Genomic DNA, 20,575 nt, shown 5'->3' on the forward strand with positions numbered 1-20,575 from the left:
CTAGGCATTCCATGGCCTCAGTATCGCTTCTATAAAGGTCCTGCTCTAACTTCTTAGGTTAATGTGTTGTACAATATGGCCTAGCTGCTTCTGAGCCTTGAACTTCAATTTATCTTCCCTGAGCAGCATTGGGTCACATTGTGCAATCTGTTCTAGAGTCTTCTGGCAGACTACTGTTGGAGACAGGATCCTAAACTATGCCTAAACTAAGTTATTATGCCTTTGCTTCAACTGACCCCGAGATAAGTCTGTTAGCTTTGCAAAGGGTCAGGGAACTTTTCTTGGCAAACAAACTATGGGTTACTGCTGACGGGCAATGCATATATAGAGAGAGGAAAGAAAGAGCAGCAGCATTTTGTGTTCCAGCCTATCTCAGAGACGAAAGAAGCAAAAGAGGTGTGTTATGCCCTACATTTATTTCTGAAAATTTCATGGAGCTTGCTCTCCACCCTCCCCAGATTCTTTGACCATAATGTACTATTTCCATACAGGGCTATTAAAAAGACAACGGCAACGAGAATATGCTAAGGTTTTCAGTGCTCCTGTTCTTCGCTATCTCAGCAGTGTCAATCAGTGGAAAGAGGCAATGTCTGGAAGGAGCAGCTCACAAGCAAAGACCCAGCCAGGAGAATAACTTGCACGAATGCACCCTATATTCCAAATGTAAGTCCCGTGAAATCTGTGAAATATTTGCAAAACTATTTAAGTTAGCCTTTACATTAACTAACAAGCTCTGATGCCACCCATATTAATTTGATGCCCTGAAGAATTTATTAAAGTTAAGTTTTTATATTGATATATCAATATATAACCAATATATCCAACAGCACAAGAAAAGTCAGCTGCCCAATTGGTTATTTGCATCAATTGGATTTTAGTGAATGTGTGTGTTTTGGCCCACATGTTGAAATCTTATTATCGCTTGCTCCAGGAATGATGTTAGGTTGTTGTAATTAACAATGTGTGATATCCTGTTTATGCCTGAGCTTTATGCATCAGGGTTTTGCTTCTAAATGGGGCATGCACTGGGTGGAGTGGGGTAAGAACTGTCTTTATGAATTTGTCAGTATCAACAATTTCGGCTTATGTTCATGATTTCCAAAGGGTCCCCCCCCAAGTCTTTTTTTTTAATATAGAGATGATAAGTGCACTGAAGGAATGAAGCTCACATTCTTTTGCATGAAAATAAATCTGCATTACTGTATAATTTTAAATCTGTATAATGTTAAATTATCATTTCCAATATCAAATTTGATTTTGAAGTATTTAATTAAGATATTTCCTTTGTAAATTTTAACTTCCCAGTATTCTTTTGGTTTTAAAACATGTTTTTGTTGAATGGTTTCTTTAAATGTAAAGGTTCATCATTGTTCCACTCGATGTGTATATCTTAAAGGGGCCAGAGCAAGGGCCAGAGCAAGATAACGAGACCCAACTTTAAAGCTGTGAAACATAGCAGGTGCTGCTGAGTTGTATTTGATTAAGGTGTGTCAGCATTTGGGTTTAGTATATAAGGAGCAGCACCTAGCTCTCCCATTACCCTGGGGTTTGGGTTGGTGGTTGGGTCTGGTTTGGTTGTTAATGTATTTAGTGTAAATGGAGTTTTTGTTTTTCTTATTAAAACCTTGTTTAAGTTATTTTTGAGTCCTTTTCATTTTTAATGCATGATCTCCCCAGCAAGCTATCTGCAGCGCTACCATACTGCAAATAGCCAACATCTTTGGTTATGGGCCCAGCTGCTGAGTGGATGACTGCATATTTTTGGACTCTGAGAAAGGTTTGAAAACTCCTTCTCCTGTTAGCATAGTTTTTGTGGGTCTGGAAGAGTTCCAGAATGGTTGACCGGGTTCCTGAAGCTGAGAAGGCTCTGGTCTTCCCACAGCTAACAGATGAGAACTATAGTTTATGGTCTTTTCGGGTGGAGGCGCTTTTGACCTCTAGAGAAGTATGGACCTATGTAACTGATGACCCTCCTGACCCTGTAACTAATGCTTGGTCGAAAGGAGATGCAAAAGCCAGGGCGATAATTAATTTGGCAGTCAGCGACCAGCAAGTAGTCTATATAAGAAATAAGAAAACTGCCAAAGAAATGTGGGACAGTCTTGCAGCAGTGCATGTTAGAAAAGAGTCAGCATCTGCATTGTCGTTTTTCAAGCAGTTGTACCAGACGAAGTTGCAGCCTGGTGGTGATTTGGCAGCACACTTGAGACGTCTGGAGGCAATACGCGGCGAATTAATTCGAAGGGACATGGTGATACCTGATATTCAGTATGTTTTTATCATCCTTTGTTCCCTTAATGAGGACTTTGATGGTATAGCTAGCCAGATATCTGCTGTTCCACCAGCACAATTAACTGTGGAAGGGGTAACGGCAAGATTAATGGGCGAGTTGGATAGAAGGGAGGCTTGTGCCATAAGCACTCCTATTTCCAGAAAGAATGAGGAACGCCATATGCAAACCTGTGGTGATACAACTGCATTTAAAGCTGCAAAGCGTTGTTGGTTCTGCAATAAGCAAGGACATTTTGCAAAGGACTGCAGAGCCAAAAGAAAGCAAAGTACTCCCAAGTCTGTTTCTGTTCGTCAGTCACGGTTGTCAGCCCAACAGCAGACATCGTATAGTAAAGACAGAAACGAGCCGCGAGCTTTTCATGCTTGGACTACAAATCGTAAAAGAATTAAAGATGCCAAGTGGAAGTCTTTTATTATAGACTCTGGAGCATCTCAGCACATCTGCAATGATCGAAGCTTGTTTATTTCTTTCGAAGAGGAAATTGGTAATGTACATTTAGCCAATTCACAAGTCTTGCAGTCGCTTGGCAGAGGTACTGTTAAACTTGACTCTTTAAACATTACAATAGCAAACTGCATTTACTGCCCGTCAGTGGACAATTTATTGTCAGTAAGGTGCTTTGCTCGTCAAGGCATAACTGTGCGTTTCTTAAAATCAATGTGTGAGTTTTTTGATGGGAACAAACGTTTATTATATGCCCGGGACTCTGATGGTTTATATAGACTGTATTTTCGCACCTACTCCCAATCGCCTATAAATTGCAGAGCAGCACAGTCAAGCCAGGGGTTGAGGAATGTAAGGCCTCATTCCGGGTGTGTCCATGAGGCGCACAGAATTCTGGGACACCTGAATTTTGCTGATGTAATTAAGACAAAGAATATCGTTAATGGCCTCAACTTAAAACCATGTAAATTCTTTATGCAATGTCTATCCTGTTGCAAGAATAAGATTAAGGTTGCACGCAAGGGTAGGTGCTCAGATAGGAAAGTAACTGAACCATTTGAGCGTGTACATTGTGATTTAGTTGGGCCACTCCCACCATCATTAGGAGGTTCTAAGTACTGGCTTACTCTGATAGACCAGTATAGTAGATACTGTTGGACTTATGCAATAGCTGAGAAGTCCCAAGCATTTGAAAAGTATAAAGTTTTTTGCAACTGGGTAAAAACGCACTTTAACAAACCAATTAAGAACCTATTTTCTGACCGGGGCGGGGAATTTGTTTCTGAGGATTTTGAGAAATTCCTGGAAGCGCAGGGGACTACTCATGAGTTATCTTGCCCCCGAAGTCCCTGGCAAAATGGGCTTGTTGAAGTTGTGCAGCGTGACCTACAGGCAGGGGTTAAAACGTATCTGCATGATGCTAATCTGCCCAAAGACTTTTGGGCTGAAGCACTTAATGCATTTTGTTACGTTAGAAATCGCAGTTATCATACTGGTTTAGATGTCACCCCCTATGAGAAACTGTTTAAAAAACGCCCTAATCTGAAATACCTCCGCATTTGGGGTTCAGATGTAATTATGCATTATCCTGCTAAGCAAAAATTGGGTGAACGTAGTGTCCAGGGAAAATTAATGGGCTACCAGCAGGGGGCGTACAGAATTTACATACCAGCAACTGGCAAATTTCATATTACCAGAAGCATGATACAAACTGTAAATTGGAATGGAGTTGCTGTCTTCCAAGATACTGATGGTATAGATAATACTGAGGAAGAAGAGGAAGAAACAGCAGAAGAAGCAGCAGGAAATAGTGCTTCTGAATTAATGGGAAAAGACAAAAAGCCTGTTGAGTCTGATAAATTGTTTGATGATTTAAAGTCACAGGCACCCGAGGGGAGGTCAGATTCTCTTGAGTTTTCTGACCGTGAGCTTAGCCTACAGGCACCTCTTCAATCTGACAATGATTTACAACCTGAAACTAGTGGTTTACTTAGTCCCATTAAGTCTGAGAAGTCTGACTCTCCTTCTGGACTGAGACGTTCAGATAGAAAGAGACAGAAGCCACAACGATTTGCAGATGAACATTTTAATACTGTGTATGCCAATAAGGTAGTTTTTGAGCCAAAAAGCTACAGTGATGTTCAGAAATTACCTAAGCAACAAGCTGCAAATTGGTATAAAGCTATGAACTCCGAGATAGCTTCTTTAAAAGAGCATAACACTTGGTCTCTTGTACCACAAACCCCAGATATGAGACTTATTGATTCGAAATGGGTTTATAGAGTTAAAACGAATGACAAAAATGAAGTTGTAAGGTACAAAGCAAGATTAGTTGCTAGGGGTTTTCAACAAATTCCAGGCGAAGATTATGATTTGTGTTATTCACCAAGCGTAAAATATGAAACAGTTAAGCTTTTGTTAAAAGATGCATCACAGCGTGGACATTCCGTTTATCACCTAGATATAAAAACTGCATATTTGTTTGCAGATTTAAAAGAACAAATTTTTATGCGTGTTCCTGAAGGCATAGACGCCGCTGAAGGTTTGGTATGCAAATTAAACAAATCCCTTTATGGTCTGCACCAAAGTGGAAGGAATTGGCACCAAACTTTAGCAAAAGAATTGCTGGATATTGGTTTTTCACAAGGAAAGGCAGACAATTGTGTGTTCATAAAGGAAAGGGCAAACTCTGTAACAAAAATATGTGTGTATGTAGATGACGTATTAATTTCTACAAAAACTAAACAGGAATATGAACAGGTGGTATCACAGTTACAGAAGAAATTTGATGTAGTGGAATTAGGCATAGCTAAAAATTACTTATCCATGCAAATTGAGAAAGGCAAAAATGGATCTTTTCTGGTTCATCAAACTGCAAAAATTGATGATCTTGTTGAAATGCTATGTTTAGAAAATGCAAATGGGAAGGAAACACCTATGGTGTGTGGTTTCACCTTTACAGGTGAAGACAAGCCATTTCCTAACAAAACTTTGTATCGTTCTGCTATAGGCAAGCTAAATTTCATTCAAAGAATCTCAAGACCAGATATAACTTATGCTTTTCACTTTCTGGCAAAATTTGTGGAAAAGCCTACTACACAATGTTTCTCTGCTCTTAAGAGAGTGGTAATGTACCTTAAACATACCGAACATTATAGGTTGCAGTTTACAACATGTATTGACAAAGGTTTTGAAATTTTCTGCGATGCATCTCATGCAATGGAACAAAATAATTGCAGGGGTGTGTCTGGTATGGTGTTTTGTTATAACGGTTGTCCATTTGAATGGAAGTCCCAAACACAAACCATTATTTGTCTCTCCACAACAGAAAGTGAATTATGTGCATGCGTTCAGGCCACTCGTGATGTAGAATGGTATCTGCAAGTGTTTGCAGACCTACAGATGCAAGTAACACTACCAGTAAAAGTTTACCTTGATTCCCAGAGTGGACTTGCTATCCTGTGCTCAGAGACCAATACGCAGCGCACTAGAGTCTTAAGGTTACGTTTAGAATTTGTAAAGCAACTAATTGCTGATGAAATGGTTGTATTTGAATATGTTCCTGGTGACAGTCAAATTGCGGACATTTTTACAAAAGCACTTCCAAAGGTTACACATGAAAAACATGTACAAAGTATGCTTTCTGTTTTTGTTCCACAATGATGAACCGCAGGGGAAATGTTGAATGGTTTCTTTAAATGTAAAGGTTCATCATTGTTCCACTCGATGTGTATATCTTAAAGGGGCCAGAGCAAGGGCCAGAGCAAGATAACGAGACCCAACTTTAAAGCTGTGAAACATAGCAGGTGCTGCTGAGTTGTATTTGATTAAGGTGTGTCAGCATTTGGGTTTAGTATATAAGGAGCAGCACCTAGCTCTCCCATTACCCTGGGGTTTGGGTTGGTGGTTGGGTCTGGTTTGGTTGTTAATGTATTTAGTGTAAATGGAGTTTTTGTTTTTCTTATTAAAACCTTGTTTAAGTTATTTTTGAGTCCTTTTCATTTTTAATGCATGATCTCCCCAGCAAGCTATCTGCAGCGCTACCATACTGCAAATAGTCAACAGTTTTTAGTAGCATGTTTTTCATTTTACAAAAGCACATGAAAAATAATGACGGAACTCACTTCCCATTTTTAACTAAGGGACCACTGTGGGGACTTGACAAAATTCTATGTCTTCAAAGTTGTGATTATGTTACAAAGTAAACCTTCAGAATGAGATACATTTGTTTTTAATTCCCTACAGCCTCTTGTTGCTCTGAAGACATTACAAAGGAACTAGCTGATTCACCAGTGATTAAAGTAAATACCACCTATTGGAACCGATGTGGCAATAACAGTAAATTGTAAGTGACTTGCCCTTGTTCTTTTTCTCCAAGTGCATTCAATTTTTTTCCTTCATTCACGGGTTCTTGAATGAAGCATAACTTTGTGAAAAGCACAGTATAAGGCTGCTGCCCTTTTGGGGGGGTATGGCTTGTGTACCTTTAACAGTAGCATTGCGTGCAGAAATGCATTGGGTTCAGTTGTGCAGTTGAACTGTTGAAAACAGGAGCCATTGCAGGAAAAAAATTGGAACCCCTACTTCCATATGCCAGAAGCATCTCCTCTTTTTTGACGAAACACTTACATTTCATTGACTTTAATATATTGGATTATCAGTGCACAGCAGGTATACACAGGTGAAGAGTTTATTGTATGCATTTTAAAACTTTAAAAATACATAAAGGTAGAGGCTCACCGCAGAATAAAAAGCATTTTTGCATCAAACCTATTTATTTTTGTAGAGTACATGGTCACAAGTACCCCCATCATCCTAGCAAACTCAGAGTGGCATTCAACTAAATTTTAATCAGGACAGATCTATTAAAACTAATAAGTATGACTAAGTTAGGTCATTAATTAAGTGAGCCTATTTTGAGTAAAACTCATTATTTAAGTAAAACCTATTCTTCAAATGTGGACCCTTGTGTAGACAAAATGTTACTATCCATGCACCAGAGGGAAATATTTAGAGGCTTGAGGATCCCTGAAGTTTGCAAAAGTTCAATAGCTCTTAGGAATGTTGACCAACTATTGTTTGGGATGGAGGTTTGAAAACTGAGGGGGAAGGTGAAATGGAATAGAGTATCCTGGGAAAGGACAAAGCTGGCTGGCTGAAACCCTAAGTAGGAACACTGAACACTGCAAGACTGTTGGAAATAATAAAGGTAAAGGTAAAGGTACCCCTGTCGGGGACGCGGGTGGCGCTGTGGGTAAAAGCCTCAGCGCCTAGGGCTTGCTGATCAAAAGGTCGGCGGTTCGAATCCCCGCGGCGGGGTGCGCTCCCGTTGCTTGGTCCCAGCGCCTGCCAACCTAGCAGTTCGAAAGCACCCCCAGGTGCAAGTAGATAAATAGGGACCGCTTACTGGCGGGAAGGTAAACGGCGTTTCCGTGTGCTGCGCTGGCTCGCCAGATGCAGCTTTGTCACGCTGGCCAAGTGACCCGGAAGTGTCTCCGGACAGTGCTGGCCCATGGCCTCTTGAGTGAGATGGGCGCACAACCCCAGAGTCTGTCAAGACTGGCCCGTACGGGCAGGGGTACCTTTACCTTTACCTTTTAAAGGTACCCCTGCCCGTATGGGCCAGTCTTGACAGACTCTAGGGTTGTGCGCCCATCTCACTCAAGAGGCCGGGGGCCAGCGCTGTCCGGAGACACTTCCGGGTCACGTGGCCAGCGTGACGAAGCTGCTCTGGTGAGCCAGCACCAGCGCAGCGCACGGTAACGCCGTTTACCTTCCCACTATAAAGCGGTACCTATTTATCTACTTGCACTTAAGGGTGCTTTCGAACTGCTAGGTGGGCAGGAGCTGGGACCGAAAGACGGGAGCTCACCCCGCCGCGGGGATTCGAACGGCCGACCATACGATCGGCAAGTCCTAGGCACTGTGGTTTTACCCACAGCGCCACCCGCGTCCCTTGTTGGAAATAATACTTGCCTGATAAGGCACAATGGCAGAATCGCCATAGAAGTGGAACAGATGCCTGTGGATAGTATGTGTTCCTTAACCAAATAAGTTCTATTACAGAGTGTCTGACCATTTAAGTGGAGGAAGTCAAAGGTGTTAGGATAATGTAATGGCACATTATTCTCCTGTGTATTGTATACCATAAATACATGCAGGTCTTGAAATATGTGAGTGCAAGGGGCTGAACGGCAGAACTCTAATTTTATTGTAAACCGCTTTGAGATTTTTTCTTTAAACTATAAAGCGGTATAGAAATGAAATGAATAATAAAAATAATAAATAATTTTGCCTTGGTACCCTAGTCTAGCCTAAAGTGTTGCATTCCAATAAAGTTCTTTGGAAAAATGCAGGCTGATCTCTTAGATCTCAGCCTAGGACCCTCATACCTACGGGACCGCCTCTCCCGGTATGCCCCACGGAGAGCCTCAAGGTCCATAAATAGCAACACCCTAGTGGTCCCAGGCCCTAAGGAAGTTAGATTAGCCTCAACCAGAGCCAGGGCCTTTCCAACACTGGCTCCGGCCTGGTGGAATGCTCTGTCTCTTGAGACCAGGGGCCCTGCAGGATCTGATTTCTTTCCGCAAGGCCTGTAAGACAGAGTTGTTCCACCTGGCCTTTGGCTTGGAGCCAATTTGATTTCCCCCCCCCTTTCTTTTTCCTTTCTCCTCCTGTGATGAGGCTGCATTTTAATATTTTAATGTTTCAATATTTTAATGTTGTATTTTAATCTTGTTTTTAAGTTGTATTCATTCAACTTGTTTTTATTATTGCTTGTTAGCCGCCATGAGTAATAATAATAATAATAATAATTTATTATTTGTACCCCGCCCATCTGGCTGGGTTTCCCCAGCCACTCTGGGCGGCTTCCAACAAAGATAAAAAATACACTAAAATGTCACATATTAAAAACTTCCCTGAACAGGGCTGCCTTCAGATGTCTTCTGAATGTCAGGTAGTTGTTTATCACTTTGACATCTGATGGGAGGGCGTTCCACAGGACGGGCGCCACTACCGAGAAGGCCCTCTGCCTGGTTCCCTGTAACTTGACCTCTCGTAGTGAGGGAACCGCCAGAAGGCCCTCGGAGCTGGACCTCAGTGTCCGGGCAGAACGATGGGGGTGGAGACGCTCCTTCAGGTATACTGGACCAAGGCCGTTTAGGGCTTTAAAGGTCAACACCAACACTTTGAATTGTGCTCGGAAACTTACTGGGAGCCAATGTAGGTCTTTCAAGACCGGTGTTATATGGTCTCGGCGGCCGCACCCAGTCACCAGTCTAGCTGCCGCATTCTGGATTAGTTGTAGTTTCCGGGTCACCTTCAAAGGTAGCCCCACGTAGAGCGCATTGCAGTAGTCCAAGCGGGAGATAACCAGAGCATGTACCACTCTGGCGAGACAGTCCGCAGGCAGATAGGGTCTCAGCCTACGTACCAGATGGAGCTGGTAAACAGCTGCCCTGGATACAGATTTGACCTGTGCCTCCATGGACAGCTGTGAGTCCAAAATGACTCCCAGGCTGCGCACCTGGTCCTTCAGGGGCACAGTTACCCCATTCAGGACCAGGGAATCCTCCACACCTGCCCGCCTCCTGTCCCCCAAAAACAGTACTTCTGTCTTGTCGGGATTCAACCTCAATCTGTTAGCCGCCATCCATCCTCCAACCGCCTCCAGGCACTCACACAGGACCTTCACTGCCTTCACTGGTTCTGATTTAAAAGAGAGGTAGAGCTGGGTATCATCCGCATACTGATGAACACCCAGCCCAAACCTCCTGATGATCTCTCCCAGTGGCTGCATGTAAATGTTGAAAAGCATGGGGGAGAGGACAGAGCCCTGAGGCACCCCACAAGTGAGGGCCCAGGGGTCTGAACACTCATCCCCCACCACCACTTTCTGAACACGGCCCAGGAGGAAGGAGCGGAACCACTGTATGACAGTGCCCCCAGCTCCCAGCCCCTCAAGACGGTTCAGAAGGATGTTATGGTCGATGGTATCAAACGCCGCTGAGAGATCCAGCAGAACTAGGAAACAGCTCTCACCTTTGTCCCTAGCCCGCCGGAGATCATCAACCAGTGCGACCAAGGCAGTTTCAGTCCCATGATGAGGCCTGAATCCCGACTGGAAGGGATCCAAATGGTCCGCTTCTTCCAGGCGTGCCTGGAGTTGTTCAGCAACCACTCGCTCAATCACCTTGCCCAAGAATGGAAGATTTGAGACTGGGCGATAATTGGCCATCGTGGCCGCATCTAAAGATGGTTTTTTAAGAAGCGGTTTAATAACCGCCTCTTTCAGCGGGTCTGGGAAGGCTCCCTCACGGAGGGAAGCATTCACCACTCCACGAAGCCCATCGCCCAGTCCTTCCCGGCTAGCTTTTATAAGCCAGGATGGGCAAGGATCCAGGAGGCAGGTGGTTGGCTTCACTCGTCCAAGCAGCCTGTCCACATCCTCGGAGGTAACAGGTTGGAATTGATCCCACACAACTTGACTAGACAGGACTCTAGCACTCTCCCGCCCTGGCTCTGCTCCCACGGTGGAGTCTACTTCTTCCCAAATCTGAGCGATTTTATCTGCAAAAAACTTTGCAAAATCATTGCAGGAGATCATGTGGCCCATACTGGGCCCAGATGTCGCAGGTGGTTCCGCTAAATTGTGAACCACCTGAAAAAGTCTCCTGCTGCTGTTTTCTGCAGATGCAATAGAGGCGGCGAAGAAGGTCTTCTTCGCCGTCGCTATCGCCACTTGGTAGGCTCGACGTTGAGCTCTAACCTGTGTCCGGTCAGATTCGGAATGGGTTATCCGCCACCGGCGCTCTAGCCGTCTCAACGATTGTTTCATTGCCCTCAGATCCGTGGAGAACCACGGGGCTCTCCGGGCTCCATGCAATCGGAGAGGGCGCTTTGGAGCCAAACAGTCAATAGCCCTGGTTAACTCCGCATTCCAGCGGGCCACCAGGGAATCGGCTGAAAGGCCATCAACATGGGATAAAGCATCCCCTACCACTCTCTGGAAACCATTTGGATCCATTAAGTGGCGGGGGCGGACCATCCGAATTGGTCCCACCTCCCTGCAGAGGGGATGGGTCGCAGAGAAGTCCAGTTGCACCAGGAAGTGATCTGACCATGGCACTTCTTTCGTTTCGCTTTTACTTAGTGTCAGATCACCAACATCCATAGAGGTAAACACCAGGTCCAAGGCATGTCCGCGGCTATGGGTTGGGCCAGACTTATTCAGGGACAGCCCCATGGAGGCCATGCTTTCCACGAAGTCCCGAGCAGCCCCTTGTAAGGTCGTGTCGGCATGGATGTTAAAATCCCCTAGGACAACCAAGCTAGGTGTCTCCAGGAGGACATCCGCCACGACCTGAAGCAGCTCGGGCAGGGAATCCTTGGTGCAGCGGGGAGGTCGGTACACCAGTAGGAATCCTGTACTGCCCCTATTGCCCAACTTCCAGAACATGCACTCGGAAAACTGGGTCTTCCCAATAGGACGCCTGGTGCAAACTAATGACTTCCTAAAAATCACTGCAACCCCCCCTCCCCGCCCACATGACCTGGGTTGCTGTGCGTAAGAGAAACCTGGTGGACAAGCAGCGGCAAGGACAGGCCCATCTGCTTCATCCAACCAAGTCTCTGTCACACATGCCAGGTCAAGTCCTCCATCCATGATCAAGTCATGGATGGCAGTGGTCTTATGAATCATTGACCTGGCATTGCACAGCAGCACCTTCAGGTCATGTGGGTATCCCCCACATGAGCCCGGCCTTGGCTGGGGAGGGCGGGGTATAAATAAATATTATTATTATTATTATTATTATTATTATTATTATTATTATTATTATTATTATTATTATTATTTATTATTATTAGAGCATAGAGGCAGCCACATATGCAATGCTAGTTGTTTTTCATGTAATAACAATGGTTATTTCTAATGCAACAGATGTCAGAGCTATTTGAAGAAGATAGAATGCTTTTACAGGTGTTCACCAGATATTGCACATTGGGCACATCCCCACTACGCAGCTGCTATTGTGTCTGTTCCCATGTGCCAAAACTTCTGTGATGACTGGTAAGTTGGGGGTTATGCTTCTCATTTTAATAAAACAGTATATTTCAGCCATAAAATGCCCAGGTAAACAGGGAAGTTATAAAATTCCTCTTGACAGTTAACAATTAGGGTGACAGACACACCTCAGTGTGGTTGATATTGAAGCAGGCACTCTTGATTCTTGGGTCCCAAGATATTTAGGGCTTTGTATGCTAGTACTAACACTTTGAATCGGGTGTGCACAAAACCTTGCACTGACAGAACATTCGCCTTAGCGCTATTTTGAACACAACCCTGACATTCCCACCACCCCATTACATCCCTGTGCCTGTTTTACAACATGCCCCTTATTTTAAGATAAAGGCAAACAATACAACACACATGCCAGTTCTACTGATGGACAACTTTATTCTACAACACTTCAGCTCTGTAGAACTGATGACAAAATTCCTGAACATCTTGCAATAATCTAGAGAACCACACAACAAGCTCCACATGTACAGTGGAGATTTGAACTTCTGTTTCTTGACAAGAAGCAGAGGTTGCTGATAGACTTCTGTTCAAATAACAGAGTTACAAATCCCACGGGGCATGTTCAAGACCTTAGATGCAGCTTTCTGGATTGATGTCTGCTCTCTGGGGGTGGTGTTCATTTGAGCAGACTTGTTCCCAAATGCTAAAGTATTAGTAGTTCCTCACACTATGGACAATATATTGCACCTATCTCTGGCCACCATCTAATTCACTGAGGAACACTTTGAAAAGAGAGTGAGGAATAGTGAGCAGCACTTCTAACCCTGCTCTGGCACCCCAGATACCACTTATCCACAACACTTTAACCTCTAGGTTGACAACTGGGGGACCACGTAGCAGTCTTCAAACTGCTGGATTTGACCTAGGGTGCTCAAGTTATTGACCCACAAATGAGTCTACTTCAAGCTATATGCTGGGAAAGCTTTGAACAATGTTTCTACTTCTCCTGTATACCCAAGGCGGAATCTGCAGAACTCTTTTGTTATATAGACAGTAGAATCTGTTTAACATACTGCATGGCTGCTAAGGATATCCCCATTCCCCACATCGAGATCCTTATTTCAAAATCCTCTGTACCTTTGTTGTAAAGGGTAATTTTCACAGTGTTCAGAAGAAACAAGAACTTGACTTTAAGGGACATAAGGAATCTTACTTCAAGCTTTCTTCTTTCTTTCTAATGGCTTGGAATTTCCTGCACCAAAAGCTCATTTTTCAGTATATATGTGGACTTTGGAGAGCCCTTAGGGGTAGCTTCCCTTTCCAACCCACCTGCCAAAGAGTCCTTGGACAATTACAGAGGAAATGGTGAACTTGACACATTTAATAATTCTCAGCACTGACATAAGGATTTGTTTTAAATGAAAACAGATCTCTCTGGTGAATCATACTTTGGGAAAGTACATTGCTTTTGTGTTATTATTTCATTTCTTTGACACTGTACACCATATGGTTTTTCTCCAGATATCCTTTTCTCCATACTTTAAAGCTGGGTCATCATAAAGCACTTAAAAAAAAGTAAAAGGCAAACCAAGTAATTGATAAAGTCTCTACTTTTCTACACTCTTATTTGGAAGTAAATCCAACTGAAATAAATGGGACTAACTTCTGAGTGTGAATGCATTCTAGTGGGCTGCAATCTAGTGACTATTTTATCTTTTGTTGGCAGCATGGAAGTAAGTTTGTCAGATCCAGTACAAGGTGGGCCTCCAGACTTTTCAATAGTTTGACCAGGCAGAGATTAAGCAGGGCTTTTCCTGTCCTAGTGCTAGAATGAAAGGAGAAGCTGTGCTTGTGACATATCCCCCTCCTGTACAGTAATTAAAGTAGTTCCCTGTTGGATCTGACGATCACAGCTGCAAAATAACCATCCTGGAAAGCCAATGCTCTTGAGAGCTCTTGAGAAGGGGAAGGAGCTGCAGAAGGAAGAGACAGCTGTGTGCATATCCTGCCCTGCCCAAGCCTTCAAAGAAGCACTGGGGAAAGAGAAAGTGTGCTGCTAATTCACTATCCTGTCGCTCTGAGCTGGAAATGAAAGACAAGTCATTATATTACCTATGGTGAGGGTTGTGGAAGGGAGCAGGCGATTAGTCTCTGATGCTGTTCCCACTTGAGAAAAGGATCAGGGACATGCTGCCTTCTCCTTTCCTTTAACCTTCTCTCCCTTTGTCTGTAATTGTTGAAATGTCCTTTAAAAAAACTGAGCTAGAATATTAATCAGAACAGGAGTTATATCATCCCTACTTGTGTTGACAGTACATAGCCTTGAAAAGCGGAACTTTAGGCAATACAAAATTCAGCAATGACACACATGTCACAAGCAATATTGCCAGGCTGCAACACAGAGAAGCAATAGAGACTTCTTTTGTCCTTTCCTTTGTTAGTCCTTTCACCTACTCTGCCCACCGCCAGCTCTCAAGAGCAGGCCATGCAGCAAGCAGTGGAGACACAGACAGAGAGGCCAAAGAAGAAAGAAGTGTGGCAACTTATTTTCTTGCTTTCTCAGTGGCTTTAGAGAAAAGGTGGGGAAGCTGGAGTCCAACCACATCTGCCCTTGCTGGCTAGGCTGACGGGAGCTGGAGTTCAACAACTTCTGGAGGCCCACAGCTTCCCCATCTCTGCTTTAAAGCTGCAGTGTAAATTTCAAAGTCGTCACACAAGTCACATCTAAATAGCAAACCTGCTTTGAGAAGATGAACGTTCACCCTGGCATTAGCACATTATCGCAGGCACTGCTTATAGGCAGATTTTTATACCTGTAAGAAATTAAAATGTTACATTTAGGAGCTAATCTTAATTTCAAAACCTTACTACATCTGCTAAAAATTGCCCCAAAGAGTCAATTGAGATGCTCATAGGAGCCTGCAGCTCTTGGAGTTTCTATTTATATATTTTCATGACCAGACAGGAATAATAAACTGAAGAGATGCCTTTATAGCATTTTAAACAATAGATTCTAGCAAACCATGATCTAAGGTAGTTTTTATGTCGCTGTCCCCTTTTAATTTGTAGTTCTTTAAGATTAATTTGTAATTAACCTCTTTAAACAATATTAATTTTAAAACTATTACCTTACTGAGAGGAACTAATCTTTCCGCTAACCACATTTAAACTAAGGCATGCTTCTTATTTATATTATTAATGTGATTATACAAAATGGACTCTTTGATCCCTGTCAGAAGTTAGGGGGGTTGCTTGAGATTTGCCAAGGCAAACTTCTACAAGATACAGGCTAAAAAGGCTGGCAAAAGATTAAAGGAGGAGGGGAGCCAATGTTGCTAGTGCTATTATGACTCAAACATATTTTTTCATTAATTTCCATGGCAACATAACCATCATACAGTGTCAGCTTTTGAAAAAAACATGCTATAAAAGACACAGAATTTTAAAAGTGTGTTCATATCACGTCTTTATTTTTAAGCACAGATTGCATTCATATAAATGGTGTGACTAAAGCCAAATACGAACTTATTGACCTGGTATTTGTAAACTATTACAGTGGTACCTCGGGTTAAAGATGCTTCAGGTTACATACGCTTCAGGTTACAGACTCTGCTAACCCAGAAATAGTACCTCGGGTTAAGAAGTTTGCTTCAGGATGAGAACAGAAATCGCGGTGCAGCGGCAGCGGGAGGTCCCATTAGCTAAAGTGGTACATCAGGTTAAGAACAGTTTCAGGTTAAGAACGGACCTCCAGAACGAATTAAGTTCTTAACCCGAGGTACCACTGTAATATGTTGAGTACATAAGAAAGAAATGTGCTTAATTCTGTTAAAATTTAGATACCATCTCTTGCCAAACAAGAACTCATGCTTCAAAGTCCAGTTTATGCAAACATGTTATTCTTTAAGCATTTTCTAGCTGAAAACAAGGTCAAAGGAGCTGGTCTCCTGTTACTGAGGGCCCCTGCAGACAGGAATTTTAGTCTGTATTCAAGGTGATTTGTGCTCTTGTGGGTATCAGGATGGTCATATGTGATCTTGCATTCAGGGCAGTTCACACCATCAAAACACTAAGGATCACACAGCATCTGTTATGAGTTTTGCGTGGCCCATAGCTTCCCTACCACCCAAACGTTACTTTTCAGATCACAAATGTTCTAGGTGTTTTTTAATCCAACATTTATAGTACTGCAGTGCTCGGCTACTCGGGCAATGCACAGACTTAAATTTGCTTCTTGGTGATGTCACTACTTTCACATACTTCCTATTGATGCTGTTTTAGTGGAAACAACTGAACTTTTAGCACAACAGTCACATAGAATCATAGAATCTTAGAGTTGGAAGGGACCCAAGGGTCATCTAGTCCAACCCCCTGCAATGCAGGAATCTCAGCTAAAGCATCCATGACAGATGGCCATCCAACCTCTGCTTAAAAACCTCCATGAAAGGAGACTCCACCATCATCTTTATAATCTTTTTTTAAGGGGATAAGGTTGCACTAAAGTGGGATGCCACAACGCTGTGAGGAATACAGGCTCATTCACTTCTACTGTTAGATCAGCTGGCATTTACTGAGCTGGAAATGAGAGGTAGAAAGGAGAGGGATTGTGTGTGTGAGGTGTGTAGGACCCTGTTACTGACCTTAACAGATTGGAGAACTGGGCCCAAACTAACAAAATGAATTTCAATAGGAACAAATACAATGTTCTATATTTTGTTTATAATTTTCACATTTACAAATTTTCCACATTCACATTCACCATACAAAAAGAAGAAGAAGAGGAGGAGGAGTTTGGATTTGATATCCCGCCTTTCACTCCCTTTAAGGAGCCTCAAAGCGGCTAACATTCTCCTTTCCCTTCCTCCCCCACAACAAACTCTCTGTGAGGTGAGTGGGGCTGAGAGACTTCAAAGAAGTGTGACTAGCCCAAGGTCACCCAGCAGCTGCATGTGGAGGAGCGGAGACGCAAACCCGGTTCCCCAGATTATGAGACTACTGCTCTTAACCACTACACCACACTGGTTCTCACAAGTGACTACACAAGGTTTTACACTTAGGCAGGGAGAACCAGATGCACAGATATAAGATGGGGGACACCTGGCTTTCCAGTGGTACATGTGAAAACAATCTAGGGGTCTTAGTAAACCACAAACTTAGCATGAGTCAACAGTGTGATGCAACAGCTTTGAGTTAATGGAATGGAAGCAAATGCTATCAGCCCAGCCTACACACCTTCCTCTGTGTTGATTTATGAGAGATGGCACATAAATCAGTCATCTATGCTTTCTTTACCTTGCAGGTATGAAGCTTGTAAAAATGACTTCACTTGTGTTAGCAACTGGCTGACAGACTGGGCAATTGATGAAAAAGGAGAAAACCACTGTAAGAACGCGTGCATCCCCTACCACGAGGTAGTGTATCATAATGATCCACAAACAGTGCACCTATGTGAAGGAGCCAGAAGGCTACATATAGCTCTGCATTTAACACCAGGGATCTAGTCTAGTAGATGTTCCTTCAACAAGAAAAAACTCACCTACTCAAACCCCACCGGTATTCCAATGTCCTTTAGTAGAACTTGTGCACAGTAGTAGAGTAGTAAAGATTAACATTTGGCAAGATGGAAAGGGGCCGTGTATCTCAGCTGGAGATGACTTGGGTGACATCCACACCATACACTTAAAGAACATGGCTTCCCCCAAAGAATCTTGGGAATTGTAGTTTAAGGGTGGTGAGAATCAAAATTATGTGAGGGGTAAACTACGGTCCCCACGATTCTTTATTTAAAGTGTGCTTTAAATGTATGGTGTGGATGCGACCATGCTTCACATGCAAAAATGTCCATACTTCAGTTCCTGGTTAAAAGGATCAGGCTAACTAGTGATAGGAAAAACCTCTGAGAGCCAGGACATGGGTAGGCAAACTAAGGCCCGGGGGCCAAATCCAGCCTAATCGCCTTCAAAATCGGAATCAGCGTGTTTTTACATGAGTAGAATGTGTCCTTTTATTTAAAATGCATCTCTGGGTTATTTGTGTGGCCTGCCTGGTGTTTTTACATGAGTAGAATGTGTGTTTTTATTTAAAACGCATCTCTGGGTTATTTGTGGGGCATAGGAATTCGTTCATTATTTTTTTTCAAAATATAGTCCAGCCCCCGACAAGGTCTGAGGGATAGTGGACCGGCCCCCTGCTGAAAAAGTTTGTTGACCCCTGGCCTAGAGAGCAATTGCCAGTCAGAGCAGGTTTAAAAAATGGGCAAGATGGAAACACTGTATAAGCCAGCTTCCTATGTTCTTGTGGAAGCAAAGAAAATTGAGATTTCTGTTTGAGTTGGCTCACAGCTGAAAATAAAAGTGACTAAGATCCAAAAGGAATAAAGCTGGACAGCGCACTGAGGGAAAAGGATTTGTCTCTTTATTTCCATTGCTTTTAGCTCATACAGTAAAGCAATCAGCTGCTCCCCCCCCCCCCCCCATTTGTACAAATGGCAGAAAGGAGCAGTGGAGGGCGAGTGCTATGTGCCCTACATGGGCTGTTGTTAATCTTGGACCAAGCTTTTCCAAGCATGCCGTAGTAGAAAGATCTAGAGCAGGAGGAACATGTGGCCCAATTTTGCAAAGCTTGTGTGTCATCAAGAGCCATTTCATTTTGTGTCTATTGCATTGGATGTCGTAAATTTAGACAGTTTTGTTTCTCTGACTCCTAGATGTATGGCAATGGGACAGACATGTGCGAGAGCATGTGGGGAGATTCACTGAAGGTAAGTGACTCCCCCTGCCTGTGCCTGCAAATGGATGAGATGGATAGCAAGGTCGTCAAGCTCTTGGAGGAGAGGGCCACCGGTAATAGTAGCAGTAGCAGCAGAAGTGATGAAGAGCAGTTCTGTCGCCTCAAGTTGGACAAAATAAAGAAGCTGAAGGAGCCGAAAGACGAAGGTGTGGAGACATTCTAAGTGCCAGGGTTTCTTTAGGTTTTAAAGTGATGCATGTAGCACCTTTCCACTATTAAAACAATACTCAAGGTGGCCATCAGCCACACACAAAAAAATACAATAAAGTGACTGAACAATTAAAATAGCTTAAAAAAATTAAAAGCCTGAAAAGTAAACAGTGTGGCAGATAATAAAAGCATCAACCACCATTAAAAATGCCATGGCTAACCGAAAGCCTACCTCAAGAAAATGGCCTTCACTTGGTGGCAAAAGCTAAAAGGAGAGGGAGTCAAACAAACCTCCACAGGAGAGAGTTCCATCACAGGGGGCTGGCACAGAAAAGACTCTGTTGTACATCATCAGTCAATGTCAGGATCCACAAAGGGGCCTTTTCACCAGATCTCAGAGTGCGGGCAAAATGGCATGGGAGGGCCTGAGTCATTTAGGGCTTCATTTGTGATAACACTTTGAATTGTCTAGATGTTGCTGGACTACAACTCCCATCATTACTGACTGCCTGGGGTGATAAAAGATGTAGTCCAACAACATTTGGAGGGCACCATGTTGACTGCTGTAGATAGTTGCTGAAGCCACTGCTGTAGCTAGTTGGGTGCTGACTCTAGTGTGATTATTTCAGTTCGTCCTGCCCTCTCCATTTGGGAGAGTAGGCCACTTCATCAGTGTTCTTCAGCCTAGGGTCCACAGATGTTGTTGGACTTCTAACTCCCATCATCTCTGACCCCAGCTGGCTGGGGATATGGAAGCTGAAGTCCAACAACATCGGGATACAAGGTTACATCATGCTGAAAGGCAACATAAATCAGCTGCTGGCTTAATCCCTTCACTCATTTACATCCACAGTGCATAATAGAATTACAAAGCTAGTTAATGAATACACAAGTGAGCAAGGAAGCAGTGCACCTGCAAATCCTAATGAATTGCAGAATTGTATTATTAGGTTCTTTCAGAATCCACTTCCAGCTCTGTTTAGCTGTATCTGTACTGAGCGGGTTTCCATGGCAACCAGACCTAACTGCACTCTTCACTAATCTGGTCTCAGCCTCTTAGCAGCCCTACAAAAGGAAGTGGGATAAAGCTCCAGGCTGGAGATATCGGCAGTTTTAACAATTCCTGCCTGTTACCTTTGGCATATGTCACTTGTTTTGAACTCTGGAGTTCTGCTTGCCTTCATTGATTAGATACTTAGCAACAACTGAAGTCAAACCCACACCATACATTTATCCCAAAGACCCCTGGGAACTGCAGTTTGTTGGGTGTTGATGATGATGACCCCCAAGAGCTAAATTCCCAGCACTATTAACAACTTACAAAACATGACCTCTGACTAACATAGTTTAAAAAATGTTATATTGTCATTTTTCAC

The 20,575-nt window shown here is 43.3% G+C and overlaps 2 protein-coding genes across 3 annotated transcripts in view; one reads left to right on the forward strand and one right to left on the reverse strand.

The window, feature by feature from the left end:
- The window catches only part of MAST2 (microtubule associated serine/threonine kinase 2), a 172,939-nt gene that overhangs the window by 147,557 nt on the left and 4,807 nt on the right, over positions 1 to 20,575 (reverse strand). The gene's annotated exons all lie outside the window — the stretch shown is intronic.
- Positions 270 to 19,367, forward strand: LOC114599069 (riboflavin-binding protein-like). 2 transcript variants are annotated; one of them, XM_077928778.1, is made up of 6 exons: positions 270 to 396; positions 504 to 663; positions 6,482 to 6,581; positions 12,180 to 12,308; positions 17,560 to 17,671; positions 18,967 to 19,367. In XM_077928778.1, the coding sequence occupies exons 2-6, from the start codon at positions 522 to 524 to the stop codon at positions 19,210 to 19,212; spliced, it is 729 nt and encodes a 242-aa protein (XP_077784904.1). In that variant the 5' UTR covers positions 270 to 396; positions 504 to 521; the 3' UTR covers positions 19,213 to 19,367. The 2 variants fall into 2 exon arrangements, with proteins under 2 accessions (XP_077784904.1, XP_028589461.2); XM_028733628.2 differs by having other exon boundaries at positions 330 to 396; positions 492 to 663.

This window comes from Podarcis muralis, chromosome 5 (genome assembly GCF_964188315.1).
Source record: "Podarcis muralis chromosome 5, rPodMur119.hap1.1, whole genome shotgun sequence".
Lineage (NCBI taxonomy): Eukaryota > Metazoa > Chordata > Lepidosauria > Squamata > Lacertidae > Podarcis > Podarcis muralis.

Bases quoted from the DNA above. Each gene is read 5' to 3' on its own strand.
- LOC114599069 (XM_077928778.1), top strand. From the start codon at position 522: ATGCTAAGGTTTTCAGTGCTCCTGTTCTTCGCTATCTCAGCAGTGTCA. The intron at 664-6,481 runs GTAAGTCCCGTG...AATTCCCTACAG, and splicing joins ATGCACCCTATATTCCAAAT to CCTCTTGTTGCTCTGAAGAC. The intron at 6,582-12,179 runs GTAAGTGACTTG...CTAATGCAACAG, and splicing joins TGTGGCAATAACAGTAAATT to ATGTCAGAGCTATTTGAAGA.